At 37.6% G+C, this 18,107-nt stretch overlaps 1 protein-coding gene and 1 long non-coding RNA gene across 2 annotated transcripts; both read right to left on the minus strand.

Moving 5' to 3' along the window:
- Positions 1-10,914: 10,914 nt before the first annotated feature.
- On the minus strand, positions 10,915-11,274 carry LOC135224824 (piggyBac transposable element-derived protein 3-like). The gene has a single exon (XM_064264147.1). It carries the CDS (start codon positions 11,272-11,274, stop codon positions 10,915-10,917), a length of 360 nt encoding a protein of 119 aa, XP_064120217.1.
- Positions 11,275-12,728: 1,454 nt separating this feature from the next.
- Positions 12,729-17,150, minus strand: LOC135225010 (uncharacterized). Its single transcript, XR_010316873.1, has 3 exons — positions 17,074-17,150; positions 13,332-14,147; positions 12,729-12,906 (listed from the first exon to the last, which is right to left on the minus strand). It is a non-coding gene; the product is annotated as an uncharacterized LOC135225010 (long non-coding RNA).
- Positions 17,151-18,107: the final 957 nt, after the last annotated feature.

The following is an 18,107-nucleotide window of genomic DNA, read 5'->3' on the forward strand; positions in this document are numbered from 1 at the left end:
AATTGTAATAGCCACAATGCCCAATTTCATACGTATCTGGTAAATATGATCAGTAGATTCTCCATTATATATATATATATATATATATATATATATATATACATACCAAATATATTCATATATATATGTTTATATATGTAACATTTAAAGACTGATAATATGATATAATATATGTATGAGACATTGTCGTACGTCACGTGCTTTGACATCGTTTTTAACTTCCCTGGAGACTGAGTGTCCGAGCGACAGCTAGGAATGCTGATATGCCTTTTCTCGAGATGTTGTGACATTTTAGGTCAAAGACCAAGCACTGGGACCTATGAGGTCATTCAGCGCTGAAACGGAAATCGAAAGTAAAAGGTTTGGAAGGGGTAACGGGAGGAACACCTCACAGTTGCACTATGAATCAATTGCCAGAGAAGGTGGAAAGTAAGATGGAAGAAAGAGAAGATGAAAGAAGGTTTAGTAAAAGGAATGAAAAGGGTTGCAAAGAACCATAAGTACTGACTACAGTGCACCGCATGAGGTACACTGACGGCACTACCCATACGGGGCTCATGTATGCATGTTAATACACTCACACAAGCGTGTATATATATATATATATATATATATATATATATATATATATATATATATATATTATATATATATATATAGTATTTATTTACAAGGTTTCCCAATACTTATACCACATCGTTTACGAAGACTAAAATTTTATGCGCTCTGTTCCTGATGTTTTACACGTCAACGATTAATCTCATCCGCACCTCTGTGGTTGTACATCATGCAAGGGCCTGGTTACTATCCAACAGTACAACAATTAAATTCACCTTATGTGCCGCCTTAAGTGCCATAGATAAGATACTGTAATTTAGGCCAAGCCCTACGACCTATGAGGTCAGTCAGCTCTGAAAGAGAAATTTTACGGTTAATATGGATTGAACGGTGTAGGAAGAGGAAAACCTCGCATTAAACAAATTTTAGAGAGGATGGAAAGTCAAATTGAAAATGAACGGGGATACAGTAAAAGAAATGAGAGAGGCTGCAGTTAGGGGCCGAAGGGACGATGCAAAGGATCTTAAGTGATGTCCACTGTTCGCCACGTGAGGTGCTCTTCCCTAGGAGCCTAGGAGGTCACACGGTTCCCTATCAGAAGGTTTTCATTCCCTAAACTTATATATAAAAACAAACCATCATTCACAAGTGTCATGCACAATCACCTATATTGCTGTTCACTTATTTATAGCTTTATGCTTGTGCTTGTTGAACTGGAATTGGAATATAGAATTCAGGCCGATTCCAATTCTCAATTCCGCCTTTTCCCCTTAAAGAAAGTTCAGTTACGATGAAGCTCGCTCAGCAAATCTATTGGCCTTTACAGCACGACCCAGATTAAACGACGGCGCGATTTGCGTAAGAAACAGACTTTAAGCAGCATCCCGAGATGTGTCATCGTGAAGAAACACCTAGTGGCGTTTACCTTTTTATAAATAAACTAAGACAATCATCCTGGTCAGTAACCTCTATCATTTTAGCGCTACTTCTTTCACTACAATGTTTATTGTTCGTGCCTGGTACCAGTTTCTCAGGTTCGTTTCTTTACAATTAACTGGACGTATTTAAAAGGTAATGACCTCTTGCTACAACCATTCTGTTCTAGATCAACCAGTTTATTAAAAACCGTATTGAGACTTCATTTATAAATATGGGGCCCGTGTATCAATATTTTTTCATGAACTGTATGTTATTCATTTACTAATTTAAAATTCCTTTAGTAGTTTACAGTTTTCATTTCCGTAATAAGCGGAAATGATAGCAATTAAAGATACCCATTCACACACATACCATTTTATATGATAAATCCATATGAAGCTTTCAGTATCTAACGGCAGCGGTCATGTTAAAAACCTCCATAGGTCTTGGGTTATTAAGTTCGAAAATGTTGCTCTTTTATCTCCTATTCTTGTCAATTGATAAACTCACTGAGCCAATAGCATCCGTAATAGTTACTATCCTAAACAACTAGTCATGAGAATTATTAGTCTTTGAATTGGTTTCAGATTATACGATAAAACTTTCATAACTCTTTCCTTTCTTAAAAACATATTTACAGCTTCAAGAGCGGCAAATAACTCATCCGTGAATATCGAGCAGGGTAATTTCTTCTTGATTACATAATTCCCTACTACTGCTGCACAGCCAACTCCATCCTGCGACTTAAGAGCCGCCAGTAAATATGATCTGCCCTCTGTGGTAGAAAGAGTGCTGAAGAAATTCCCTTCTAATTTCTTCAATGGAAATCTGTTCCTTCCCTCCAACAACTTGGCATACGATTACTTTATTGTTTGTTCGTTTGTTTGTATCGTGTTTTTACGTTGCATGGAACCAGTGGTTATTCAGCAACAGGACCAACGGCTTTGCGTGACTTCCGAACCACGTCGAGAGTGAACTTCCATCACCAGAAATAAGGATTTGCATTTTTATGTTTACCTTAAGCTGAGCTCTTTGCTGCGGATTGAAATGGGTACGCCTGAGTCTACATACGTATATACTAGTAGTAGGAGAAGCGCTGTATGCCCCTCTGCATATCCGTAGACCCAAGTAATAAATTACATCTAATTTTTCTAAGTTTCAAAAGAAGAGCCATAGATTTGACAGGCATAATCCATCTTGCCAAGCATATATAGCTATACAGAGCCTAAAAAGTGTTTTTCAGTCTGCTCCGTATTCAAAATGTGATATCACCTTCAATATACTTAGTGATTGTTTAACTGTTGGCGAGGTCATTTACGCTAGAGCCAAAGGTAATTTTATCAAATATCAACCCAAGAAACTTAACTTCATCTTCTTAAATCAAGATAGTTTCTTTTAATAAGAGGGTTGGCATCCCCTCTCGTTTTCTAGTTTTTTTTTTAAATGAAAGCTTACATCCCGTAGCATCTGCCCACTTTGAAGCTGCATTGATTGCAGTCTATAGCTTCCTGCAGGCTTGTGCAGCAGTAGGTACGCTGCAGTAAATAACCAAGTCATCTACAAATAATGATACTTGGACCACAGTGTGCGATCACCGATTGCTGGCGTAAATAAAGCAACACTTAGCACGCTTTCTTGAGGGACACCTTCTTGTATATAAAAAGAGGAAAATACAGATCCAATGCGAACTTTTAGGTACCGATTTGATATAAAATCCTTAATGAAATAATACAGTCTCCAATGCCCCAAGATGCCAACTGCTTCAGAATACCATCCCTCTAAAGGCCTGTCCACACGATCGGCGGACCTCCCCTCTAACGGCCTCACTTGACGGACAAACCATCAAATTGCCCGATGGGTCTTGTAGCAAAATCACCATTGTGGTGCCCGATGGCTTGAGCTTCGACCCTGGCAGACGTACGTTAACCGTATACATTTCTTTGACTGAGCCATTCTTTGCACCATATTCTCCTCTTTTTCATCACACACAAAGCAATTATCATGCTACACAATATCTTCCTCTTTGCGGTAGGCACCATGTTTATCGTACCGCACTGACCACGGCCACCTAGAGGAGGAGGCCTGTTCGATGACTCAGAAAAGGTGACCTACGTCACAAGCATGGGGCTATCAATCACGGCCAGTCGGTCACCTCAAGCCTCAGTTTCCCACTGACCTCGGGTAGGGTCACTGCGAAAATTTTTTCCTTGAAAAGAACTCTAATATCGGGCATTATCGGCATTAATTAATAAGAAAAAATGCCAAACAAGTGTTGTGTGCCTCGTTGTAGAGGTAATTACAATAAACACAATAAAGTTTGTGTTTTTTCCTTTCCTAAGGACGAAATCCTTAGAAGGAAGTGGGTACTAGCGGTGAAGAGGGAAGACGGATTTACACCAACAAACAACAGCAGGGTAAGTCCGAGTGAGCATTTGTTTACGTGCATAGATATACATATGCTGTGTATGTATATACTATACAGTATATACTACATATGTATATATATATAGTATATATATATGTATATATAATATATATATATGTTATATATATATGATATATGTATATACATATGTATATGTATATATATAATATATATATATATATATATATGTATGTATATATATATGTATATATATATAGATATACTATGATATATATAGTATATATATATATGTATATATATTATATATATATATATTATATATTATATATATAGTATATATTAAATGATACTATAGATATATATAATATATATATATATATATATATGTATATATATATATAATATATATATATACGTGTGTATATATTATATATATCTATATATATAAGATATATATATATACTATATATATATATATATATATATATATCATATACACGTATATATATATATATATATATATATATATATATATCTATATATCTACACGTATATAATATATATATATATATAATATATATATATTATATACGTATACATATATATACATATATATATATATATATATCAATATAATATATATATATATATATATGTCTATATATATATATATATACATACAAGTTTCCTGCTTATAATTGAATTAGTAAGAAGTAGCTTTTAGTTTTCAAATGAGATATAAACGTGAAACGTAGGGAACGTGTATTGAATTGTGGTTATTTGATCGCAGGTGTGCGAGTTGCATTTTCGTCCCGAAGATATTCTATGGGAGGTTTCACATTTTGATGAGAAGGCTGGCAAAAACCTAACTGCAAGACTTGGGAAACCTCGACTACGTTATGATGCTGTTCCATCAATATTGGCCTAATTGTCCAGCTTATTTATCATCCGCCTCTAACGTAAGAGAGTCTCCAGAATGCAGGAGAGCAAGGCTGGAGGAAAAAGCTTTGCAAGCTGCAATGGTAGATAGTGTTGCAACTCACGATGTATATAAGGAAAGTAAAAATTTTGTAATCTTAAGGATTTAACTGATAGGAAATTGAACTTCATTGACACCTCTTATTGGACAATAATAAGAAAAGAGAAATATTTGCTAATTTGTAGGATTTTGGAGCCCCCATTAAGTCATATGCCTGTGTCTCTGTTCATATATGATGATTGTTCAATCCGCGTATTTGTTCACGATGCTGAAATTAAGAAACTGGGAAACTATAAAATTCCTTCTAAGGTTGGTGACATAAATGAGCTAGAAATTATATTGAATAACCTTAGAAATACAGATATACAACAATTTTCGAAAGACTCCAACAGTACCATTCTTATTTTGCAACTAGTCATTTCTTTGTTGACAGCCGTTCTTGATGAAGATTTTAAATATTTCTCAGCACTTAAGTTCATATGTGAAACAGATACGTCTGATGACTCATAAAAAACTAGAATATTCGTCAGAAATCACAATTTTTCATCACTTTTGTACAATTGTCCCCTCAAGGTTACAGACTTCTGAGAGATAGTGGTACGTAATCTTCCCAAGTTTCTCAACAGTCAAAAGAGTTTTTATTTCTAAAGATTTCAGTCCTTCCCTTGAGCAGCATGATGACAACTTCCTTGCATATATCAAACAAAAGTTAAGTACCTTTCAGATGATGACAAAACAGTGAACCTATTATTAGATGAAATACTTTAAAGCTTATTTCGATTACAAAGGTGGTAACATTGTAGGGTCAGCATTTGACAGTTCTGAAGCGGCAAACAGCGCATTTGTTTTCATGGTAAATAGCATTAAGTCACCGTTCAAAGATGTTGTTCATATAATACCCACGAAATGCATGAAAGCAGAGACGTTGTACTCCATAATTAAGAAGGTTATAATGGGATTAGAAAAGATCGGATTCACTATAATTTGCGTTATAAACAGACAATAATGCCATCAATGGGAAAGCAATGTCATATTTTGCCAACCCTCCAAAGTTATCCATAGTATATGAACATCCTTTCCAAAAAACCCGACCCCTTTTTTTATGTTTGATTCAGTTCATTTATTAAAATGTATCAGGAATAATTGGGTGGGCCAAAAAGATCAAGAAAAAACGATGAGATTTCCTAAGTTTTCTTATAGTGGCAATTACTTTCAAACGAAATTGAAATGTATTATGCTCCTTTAAATACTTTGCAAAAAACTTCACTCGTTGGAAAGAAAGTCTCTTCTAACTCATTCATACAAATTGACGCAAAAGGCATTGTGGCCATCAAGTCTCGAAAGACAAAATGTGAATCTAGTATTGAAGATTTTCAATGAGTATGTAATTGAAGCTCTGTTAACTTTCGGAACGAAAAACTTCTTGCCATTTTCATCTGAAGTAGCAGATTACATAAGGTAATTCACATATGGTTGACCATAATGAATGTAAAATCCAAGTTTAAAGGAAACGGCTTAACAATCAATATTCAACACCTCTAACTAATGATGCTTCTGATATAAAATATGAATTTCTCAATCATTTTCATCTATGGTTACAAGTTTGGTCTGAAAACAAGGGAATTAAAGGTAATTTAACACGAGAGACATTTACAGCTTTGAAACATACAACTCATGCAATTATAGAACTTACTGATTACTGTATTTCTGAATTGAAAATGGATTACATTCTTACAGGTAAATTTCAAACAGATAATCTAGAAGAAAGGTTTAGTAAATACCGTCAGCTCTCAGGTGGAAATTATAATATATCAGTACGCCAAGTATTTGAATCAGAGAAAAAACTCAGAATGATGTCAATTCTTAGAAAATCTTTACCTATGAAAAGTAAGTATGTAAATTTAACCGAATTTGAGGAAATTAAGTGGGAGGAAATGAGTCACACTGAGCATGTTAATCTAGATGATTTTGATTTGAATATTGGCAAGAAAGATTTTGACGATTGTAAAGAAGATTCCAGTTCCATCAATATATTTAGCCGGTTATTGTTGTTACTCTGTTGACAAGAAAAATAAAATGTTCATCTTGCAAGAAACTTACGACCCATTCAAACGATGAAGAATTTCCTTTTACTCACAGTTATATTAATGGTGTCAGCAGAGGTTCCCTTTTGCACCCAAGTGAATTACAGTAAATATTATCATGCATAGTTACATAATTCTTAGTAAAATTACTAAAATGAAGACTTTCTTAAGAGCAAAGAATCAGCGAAATATGGCATTGGCACTCATTATGAAAACTCTTACTGACAATGACGCCCGATTTCCAATTGATGTCTGTGATGCAGGTCATAACATGGAAAGAATCGAAAAAATGCTTGTGTGGGCTTCTTCAAATTCACTCTTGAACAATTTTTGTCGAAAAGAAAATGATTCACTGGCTTGTGGTAAAAGTGCAGGTAAAAAACGAAAACTGCAAACTTTAACTAATGACAAGAACTAATTTTTCCCCATTGATTTATATATATTCATATTTAACTCTTATCATTTGTTTATGCTTAATCTTATTGATATTATATGTAGAATCTACTGGCCAGTTTTCAAGATACATATGAAATTGTTATATAATTTGCTTTTTTTTCTTCATATTTAACTTAGTTATTATTTGTTAATGCTTAATCTTATTGTTATTATTTTTAAGATCTACAGGCCATTTTTACCAGATACATATGAAATTATTATTTATATTATGTAAATACGCTGCATTATGTTTTAATTTCTTCACATTTAACTTATTGTTATTATTTGTTCATGCTTAATCTTATTGTTATTATATGCAGATTCTACTAGCCATTTATAACAGATACATGTGAAATTGTTATTAGATTTTGTAAAAATGCTAGAGTTATGTTTTTTCTTTTACCTTTTTGTAACGAATAAAATTATATTTTTATATAGAAACCTGCATTATTTACCTATTCTGTTTATCCTAGATTTTGATAACTTCAAGCTTTAACTTCAAAAAAGTAAATGTTGAAGAGAAAGTGAGAGTAAGCTGAGATTCTCTCTACCTGATGGGAAACAAATAGTGATAAGCGCGGTCAAGGTCTCAGCTAGGGAGCGGCCATACCATAGACCCATCTTGCCTACGTCATAATCCAGTGAGAAGGCCTCCTCTCTAGGTGGCCGTGACTGAACACACTACTGACATCGTCGGGCACGCCCACCTCTCCAATGCCTCACCCGTGTGGACAACATTCACGAGTAAACCCGCCAGAATTTGCTCGTCAACCCCGGAGCACGCCGATCAAGCCCGCTCGTGTGGACAGGCCTTAAGTGGTATCGTAAGCTTTCTTCATATCAAAGATGACTCGGACTCGATTCTGGATGGCAAAAGCATTTTGGATCTCCTTTGTTAACCTTAATAGTGGGTCTGTAGTACTTCTATTCCATTAACCCATATTGCCTATTGGGTAAAATATTTTTTGTTTCTAAATACCAGACCAATCTGTTATTCACCATTCTTTCCAACAGCTTACATACATAGCTTGAGCAAGCTATAGGCCTGTAACTTCGAGTTAGTTCTGGGTTCTTACCAGGCTTGAGACTGACATCTTCCAAGACTTTGGAGAAGTGTTTAGTTTCTAAAGATCAGTAACGGTATCCAAGCAGAAGCCCCTACTTGTATCTAGAAGTTGTTTTAACTTTCATTATCTTCCTCTCCCGGTGACGATGAGTTAGCTAAAGCATTCAGCCTCTCGTCCATGGTGAAAGGTATATTGAAAGCCTCTGTATTATGGGACTGAGGTGGAACTACTGAAGACCTTCTCCACCTTTAGTATAGGTAGTGTCAGAAGTTTATTTACCTAAAGGCCTGTCCACACGAGCGGGCCTGATCGGCGTGCTCCGGGGTTGACGGGCAAATTTTGGCGGGCTTAACTGTGAATGTTGTCCACACGGGTGAGGTGATGGAGAGGGGGGCGTGCCCGACAATGCCAGTAGTGTTCAGTGCGGTACGATAAACATGGTGCCTACTGCAAAAAAAATATATTGTGTAGCATGATAATTGCTCTGTGTGTGATGAAAAAGAAGAGAATATGGTGCAAAGAATGGCTCAGTAAAAGAAATGTATATGGTTAACGTACGTCTGCCAGGGTCGAACCTCAAGCCATCGAGCACCGCAATGGTGATTTTGCTACAAGACCCATCGGGCAATTTGATGGTTTGCCCGTCAAGTGTGCCCGTTAGAGGGGAGGTCCGCCGATCAGGCCCGGTCGTGTGGACAGGCCTTTACAGACAAGAGAGGGTGGAAATGCAGATACGAGGGGGTGGAAAGATAAGAGAATACGAACGTAGGCACAGCAAAAGGAATGAAAGAGGTTGTAATATTAGGGACAGCGCAAAGAGCCTTATGTTAATGCCTACAGTACAATGCACGAGGTGAACCGACGACGCGCCTTCGATCCTACGGGGGTTCTAAGGATGTTGTGAAATTAAATGGTACTTACCCTATACTAGCGACATATTAAATATATGACATTTAGGCGAAAAGTAAAGCGATGGGACCTATGAGGTTATTAAGAATCGAAGTGACTTATGAAATTGAAATCTTACAGAAATTAATTTTTTTTTTTTTGTAAAAAAGAAAAAAAAAAAAACTACGTTTAAAGCTTTGTGGGGTAAAGATTTTTCGCCAAACTACCTCCACTCCCAGCCGCCCGCCCCCCTCCCCCCATTCCCCATTCCCCGCCCCATTTCCCCATCCCCACCCCTACCTCCCCGCACACTATTTAAAAAACGTCGTGCAATTCTATCTTTTTTTTTTGGGGGGGGGGGGGGTTAATTGTCATTCTAGAAAGTATAAACTTATTTAAAAGTCTTTAACTTAAAATTCTTCTCACCTACGTTAAAATATTTAACGCGTTAAATATTCAACCTGTAACCTCAAAGAAAAAGAATCCTGAACTAATTTAATTTTTAAAACAAAATACTTTTTACCTCGTTAAATCCACGATAGTGTAGCCGACCATCATAATCAAATTTTCATACCAATAATGGCAAGAATTTCTTGGTACTGGCTCCATGAAACAAATATTGCTTAAAGCAGTAGAATTGCGTAATTTACATAATTTTGAGCTCTTACTGCATTTAAAGGGTATTTGTACGTATTAACCCTTTAAAGTCCACCCTGGGTTTTATGGGAAATATTAAAAAATCCTTTTAGTATGTTATAGTATGAGTAAATACAAGACCTTTTTACTCTTGTGCACTTTTACAAAATTTCCAAAGTAAGCGAAATAATTACATGCAATGAAGTATCCCGTATGGGAGCTCGGGCGACCTTAGGCGGACCACGCTCATCCCGTATGGGATCTATTGGGCCGTGCGAGCAACTTTTTCAAGTTTATAAATAATGTTGATTCGCCCACAAAACATATGATTATTATGATGAATCACTTTTTTTTGTTCCACAATGTATAATAGAAACACATATATGGCTTTACAAATTTAATTAATATAAAAAATAAAGTATACAATAAATACAAAAATAGTATAAAAATACAGAAAACACTATAAAAAAATTCTAATACAAAAATAGTATATAAATACACAAACACTGTAAAAAAAATAATACAAAAATAGTATAAAAATAGACAAAACACTATAAACAACTCTCATAACAACAACTTATTTCGAAATCTTATGGAACAAAGCAAAACAATTCCTTTCTTCAGTAAGGCAAAGGGCCACCTTGCAATCCTCACATCCAGCGGGATCTGTGGATGTGGCCTGCACCAGAACAGAAACTTGCAAGTCTGCCTCATGGAGACATGCTTTGGCATGTGTAGGGCAGTGGCATTCTGCGTGTCTCAATACTTGGCACAACTGCCCGTTGGCCCCTTCTTGGCAAAGCAAAATCTCTGGTGCCAAGAGAATTCCTGGTTATTCTGAAGGTTGACGACTTGAAGCTTCTGAGCCAATTGGAGATATCCAGACGGAAGTCCTTGAGCGGCTTGGGGTTTTCCTGCAAAGCCAGGCAATCCCTCTTGTACAAAATCCAGGCGTTAAGATGATCAGTCAAGGAGGTAAGCAAAGAGCCTCATATAGTACCTCTTTGCTTTGAAGGGGGTCCTGTACAGGTGTGTCAACATGTCACTCTTGTCAATGCCCCCCATGCGGTTGTTGTACATCTGGATGACAGATGGGCAAGGAATGGGAACCTTCTTCTTGGCTGCCCCCATGGGCTCCACACCAACATCAGAGGACAAGATTGTCACAACGCTGTTGTCCTTCCATCTTGCAACAAGGATGCCATCAGAAGAGACATAGTTCCAGTGTCCCCCTTTGTTTGGTCGCTTCTTGTTCATCTCTTCACAGACGTCAGGGGAGGATGACCAACTCGGTTTTCCCTGGCAGTGCCCACATACCGGCATCCATACTGTGATCTCAGGTACTTGGCCAACCCTACTTGTGAAGTAGTTGTCTGCATACACTGCTGAGTTTCCTGGGGTCCTTGATGGTATTCACTAAGGCGACAACAAACTTGGAAGTTACAGACATGGCTTTCTCCTCTTCAGATAGCATAGTAATGGTGGCTCACAAAGGTTGTCTCCCCTTGGTACATGAGAATATCATGCACAAACCCATCCACACTGGAGCGGCAGAACAACTTGAAGCCCCACTTGTCAGGCTTCTTTGCGACATACTGGCGAAGGTTACCAGCCCTTGTGCCCTTATAGGCGACCATCACTTCATCAATGGAGTGGATAGGAGTCTCAGGAACTTTCAGGAACTCTCTGGCGACAACAAACTTGGAAGTTACAGACATGGCTTTCTCCTCTTCAGATAGCATAGTATGGTGGCTCACAAAGGTTGTCTCCCTTGTACATGAGAATATCATGCACAAACCCATCCACACTGGAGCGGCAGAACAACTTGAAGCCCCACTTGTCAGGCTTCTTTGCGACATACTGCGAAGGTTACCAGCCCTTGTGCCCTTATAGGCGACCATCACTTCATCAATGGAGTGGATAGGAGTCTCAGGAACTTTCAGGAACTCTCTGGTGACCTTAGTGAAGGGGACTCTCACCTTGAAGAACCGATCTTGGGATGCAGCTGCCTGGTCATTGTCGCTGAAGTGAAGGGAAGATCGAATTGCTTGAAGCGTCCTGGACATGAAGTCTGCAACTTGAGGAATCCTGGTCTTCACGCCCAGAAGTCAACTATGCTAGGGAGAGGAACCAGGCCCATGTACACGATGAGGCCAAGGAAAACCATGAGATCCTCTTCTGACATGTGGAAGTTGCTGCCTACATCCTTCTGTCTTGAGTACAGGTTGGATTGATACACAATGTGTTCACTCAATTCAGTTGTGAAGAACTGGGAGAAATATTCATAAGGTTTCCCTCAAATAGTCAGGCTTCTGATGAATGAAGTTGGGCAGGGCACGGATATCAATGTCTTCCTTCTTCCATTCATCAGCACGAGACCTCTTAGGGTTAGGCTCACCTTCCTCTTCCATAGGCATCGCTTGAGGGACAACAACATTGACCTTGCGAGCTGAAACAAGAATAAAGTAACATTAGTAAAACAGTAAATGTGTGTGTGCGCATGCATGTGTATGTCAAGTGAGTATGCATGTGTGTGCACGTGTATGTCAGTGAGTATGCAAGTAAACAAATAAGTTTTTAAAATACCCAATGTTTTACAAACCATTTAAAGGGCAACAAATTTAAATACCATTATAACAACGAGACTTTTAAATACAATGTTTACACACATCTCTCTCTCTCTCTCTCTCTCTCGATCTCTCTCTCTATCGATCCTCTATCTCTCTCTCTAAGGATGTCTCATACTAACCTCTAGAGTTACGAGGGTCAAACAAAGGCATCGTCCTGAGTAAGGCCTTCGTCAGGAACGTAGGTAGGGTCGTCATCATCACTGTCAATGTCCAAAGGGCTCACGTCGACATCACTTCCTTCAGCGTCGTCAGGGGCTACCCATGGTACACGTTCCTGAGTCTCCAATGCAGCATTGCGTTGCCCATAAAACATACTGCTTTGAAACTGCAAAAATAAAAAAAAACAACTTTAAAATCATATAATGAAAGAAAAATGTAACTTTCCCTAACAAAAACCTATCATTCAATCCCTTGTAACGTAATAATTTATATGCACATGAGCCTAACATCTATAAATCATCACTATTATATCTAGAAATATTGTTAAAATTATTCACAAATGTCTAAAACAAGCACTAAAAAAAATTACTTGACGTCGTATTCTACTGGCCGTTGTAACCGTTTACGGTCCGATAAACATCCCTCATGGGATGAGCGTGGTCCGCCTAAGAACGACCGAAGTATCCCGCAAGGGATCTATACTTTTTTTTTGTCACTACGACACGTCAGTAACACTACAGCCCTTCAAACCAACATCAAAAGGTAAGTATATCACTAGGCTTCACTATCCCACAGTCACTGTGTGCTTACCATGATTACGAAGTTCGGAGGGGGGGGAAACTTGGAGGTTACTGCGGCACGTCTTCACTGTTTTCCAACTTGCGCACGACTGCGGTGTCTGTCGAAGGCCCTCCAGCTTTTGTGCGAGGGCCTGGCGGCTTCTGATTGGTTGATTCAAAGAGCAGAGGAGTGTAGCTATGAGTTGCCAAAGCGTCAATTTCATACAAGCTCAAACTTGTTCACCACGACTACCCGAAAGTAGCTGTTTTAAAGATCCCAAACGGGATCTCTGGTCATTAAAGGGTTAAAATGAGAAATTTTAAACTCAAATACGTAGAGTTAGTCTCCTAGACAGCTTTATACACAAATAACGAGTTCACGTAGTGGTTAACGGCTGTTGCCCTGGAAGTCCACTGAAGGATGTCTAAGTATTTTAACGGTCCACGACTTCACATAAGCGACGTAAGTGTTCCATGAAGGTATGCCAAATCCTGGCCAGGTGTACGGTTCCTCTTGACCGCGAACTGTACGAGATCCTCTACTGACTTCTCCATAAAAAGGGGGGGGCTAAAATGATAGGCTAGGTGGCCATTGCTCGGGAGTGGCGTTCATATCCACATACGGGAGCATTGTAAGGAGGGGGTTTGGGTTCCCAGGTGTCTGACCCTTTCCATGAAGTCCAAGTAGGCCTCTCCAGCCACAATACTACTCCCAGTCGTACTTCCGTCTTCTACTGAACGCCAGCAGCTACGGCTCAGAACTACCATGCCAGTTATTCCTCGCCTAATCACTTCCCTCCTCGCTCGTTAAAGAAGTTTCTCTTCCGCTTCGGTGACCACGCAATTCCTGTTATGATTATTACCAGGCATCAGATTCCTCAATGGCTAGTTTTAGATGATTAATCCCATATAATTTTATTAGGCGTTAACTTTTAATATTTATAATATTCATAACTCCAACGATCCCAAAGTAATAACAGTAGGAATATCGTTGACAAATTAGCAAAGCAAATCACCTTAAAAATACTAATACACAGGCAAATGGTAAGTTTACAAATGCAGAATATCCAAGGAACCTAACTTAGAAACCAATCAGGGAAAATGTGAAACTCTATACGGAAAAATTAGAAGTTAGATCAACAGAAGCCTACTTATATCTTGTCGACATCTTTGATCCCCAGAAATATTAGCCAACACAGCAGTTCGCAAATCCGGCCGGTGTCTGTACATCTCTCTAATTCGATTCTTCCAGCAAGTTACGGAAAAACAACAGCAGCAGAAAATGTTAAGGCAATCACTCTACTACCCCGTAAAGAGAATGTTAACTATTTCTTGAAATAGGTACTGTATCTTAAGGATAATTAGCTTATAAAACAATGGGTTAAGCCTCTCCGATCAACGCCCAAAGAAAACTTTACCATCTACAATATAAGTCCATATAACAAACTTCACAATACAACTCTGCTCCTGATGCCAGTTAATGTTAAAATGTTTGCATATTAATACTTGAAAAATGTACCACTCTGAAAATCGCCCGAATCAAAATTAAGATAACCCATATAGTAGTATGATCAAAGTCTTATTCTTAATACACCTTTGATCTTTCAAGAATTCCGGTAAGTTAAAGAAACCGCTGAACTTTAAAACAAAGCAACGAATTTGTGAGATATGAGATCTTGTTAGGAAGATAATGATCACATCATAGATCAGCTTTGCCATAAATCGTTACAAAAAGACGACAGCTCCTACCTTAGTATCCTGTACTGAAAAGTGTATATTGGAACATGCCCTAAATGCCTGATGACCTTTTTAAACATTCGAGGTGCTATATAGCAAATGCGATCAAACACGTGATTGCCAGGGATAGCTTGGCGAACACTGACGTTCGTTATAGCAACGCATTCACTAAATTAATGGGTACCAACAATTTCATCCAACTCGTATGATATCTTCACAACCTCATTATGTATGTTAATGCATATTTCGCATACTCAAATCCTTGTTGATGGATACCATTATTTGGATAACACCATAAACTCACTGCGTTCATAAACAGTTCCACAAAGCACTGTTCAAGGATGCACTGCGTTCATAAACAGTTACACAACGCACAGTTCAAGGATGCACTCCGTTCATACAGTTACAAAAACGCACAGTTCAAGGATGCACTGCGTTCATAAAGAGTTACACAACGCACAGTTCAAGGATGCACTGCGTTCATAAACAGTTCCACAACGCACAGTTCAAGGATGCACTGTGTTCATAAATAGTTACACAACGCACTGTTCAAGGATGCACCACAGTTCATGATCAGCCCCACAAAGCACTGCCCCTATCCAAGGATAGCATAAATGTCTCAGTGCCTTGTGATCATGAACAGCTGGTCAAACATAATATGCATTTACGAATAACAATCTCAACGCTTGTATTCATCGAGTAACAAAGTCACTATCTGTATTCATAGATTAACAAACTCATTACCTGTATTCAGAGTAACAAACAAATTGTCTGTATGCATGGAGTAACAAACGCATTGCGTGTATTCACAGAGTAACAAACCCATTGTCTGTATTCATAAGAGTAACAAACTCATTGCTGTATTCATAGAGTAACAAACCAATTGCTGTGTTCATGAGAGTAACAAACTCACTGCTGTATTCAGGTTTGCAGATATCAAATAAACAGCTTATGCTATGAGTAACCTAACAGTATCAAAACTAACCAACATTCTAACCTGACTACACCCCACTAGAAGTAAAAAAGTTCCAATTATTTTATGAAAAAAATACCCACGACTTAAAACTTCCATAATTCACTAAACAATCAATTGCTTTCGTGCTGTCTGTTAACATGAGCTGAAAGTTCCTAGCTATGGCTATGAGTTACTGACAAGCTTCCCAAAATCTGGACAACCTCTTTCTGGGGAAAATTTTGCAAGATTTAGATTATTTTCAAAAGATTAGCTATTGGATAAGCAAGTCATTTACGATAATAAATAGGTCATTTATTATCGTAAATGACCTATTCATTTAGGAGCTTCCTAAAACCCTTATATCCAGAAATTTACCGGTTGCGAGAAAGGAAAATTGATAAAGTTCGAATCCTCTGATGATTCTAAGTTAACGCCAACTTTATGCTTAAAAGTTTAAATTTGGATAAAATCTTAATGAATATAGGCCAAAACTTACACGACTTGACCACAAACTTAATCCATTTTCAGTAATCTAATTCGGTACTCTGAAATTTAAAAACAAGACCTGCACATAAATTTAATTTTGGTGGTGAATAGTTCCTTTTGAGGGCTTAAAAATTCTAAATTTCCCTAAAATTCGGGGAGAGCTTCTGCAAACTTATTCGAGTGGGAGGTAGCCAAGCACATTTAAAAAACCTAATACCTATCTGAAATTGAAAACTAATAGATTTAGCTTTTACTTCCCACCTGAAAGAAAAAGTTTGATTTGTTGGCTTTCAAAACCCCCAAAATGATCTGCATAGTAAGTCTTACGACCTACTATGCAGAACATGGGGGCTCCTCTGCGCCCCTGAAGGGGAGGAGGATAAGGCATATACTGTTCGAGAACTGGTCAAGAACAGTACATAAAAATTTTGAAAATTTTAACAAAAATGAAAAAGTAAATCTATTACAAAGATTTTAAAAAATATTACAAACATTTTATAAAATAAATTTATGACAATTTAAAATGGTAAATTACAAGAATTAAGTAAAAGAAAATAAAAATAAAAAACTTTGGCGGAAAAAAATACCTACATACCTGTTGCTAAAGCGAGCAGCTTTACCGTTAGAACAGGAACTAAAGTCAAACTCGTACTAAAAACATCCTGGAAGAAGAAAAAAAGGCGTCAAGAGTGAACTTCTGTCACCAGAAATACACATCTCTAACCACTCAATGGAATGCCTGAGAACTCGCGGCCACCGAGGTGGCAGGTCAAGACTATATAGCCTAGTCGAGTGATAACTTATTTCGTAAAAACTTAACATTACCAATTACGCTACGAATAATTAAGGAGTTGAAAACGTTACTCCAGAGGAAAAACCGATCACTTTCACTTATAAACTTTCACTTAGTAAACTCACACAAAAATCTACCGCCTGGAACGACGTTACAGTCGAAGCCTCGAAGGTCCGAACTCAGAGTCCGAAGGTTCAAGTTCCCAAACCCGGACGAGGCTGTCATTACCCAAGGACTCAAAAGTCTTATTAGTGTCTTGCTTTTTGGAACATGACCGAATGCGATCCATGGATATCCTCGAAATCCCTAAATTTGCAAGTATAATTTTTATTTCTCACTCCCTCCGTTTACTTTTCCTTCTTGGAGTTTAAAATATTGTATATTCTGAATAGGTTTTCCTGAACGTGACTCGTAATTTATTTTAGGACTCGCGATATAATTTGTAACATGAGCCTGTCGCATATTTTTTATCACCTTGATGAAATAACTTTTTATTCGCGTAGATATTTTGTCATGACAAAATATATACGTATACACACACACTGTCACACCACATATGCATACATATGTACATGCGTGTGTGGTCTGTCAGTGTGTGAACTGTATAACTGCATACATAGAACTTGCTACATTGGCATATGATCCGCAACCAAGTACAAATTAATATTTCTGTAATTAAACGTACTTAGTCCTTGTATTGCTGCTGTGAAACTGATACACGAGTTTTTATGCAAGATATTTATGTCGTTTTTTTAATTACTGCTATATCCAGACAGCTATTTGTGGCTGCTGTGTTATCTTTGAGTAAGCATTGAAAACCCCCGTTTAGAGCATTT

Source organism: Macrobrachium nipponense, chromosome 12 (genome assembly GCF_015104395.2).
Source record: "Macrobrachium nipponense isolate FS-2020 chromosome 12, ASM1510439v2, whole genome shotgun sequence".
Taxonomy (NCBI): domain Eukaryota; kingdom Metazoa; phylum Arthropoda; class Malacostraca; order Decapoda; family Palaemonidae; genus Macrobrachium; species Macrobrachium nipponense.

Bases quoted from the DNA above. Each gene is read 5' to 3' on its own strand.
- LOC135224824 (XM_064264147.1), bottom strand. From the start codon at position 11,274: ATGCCGGTATGTGGGCACTGCCAGGGAAAACCGAGTTGGTCATCCTCC.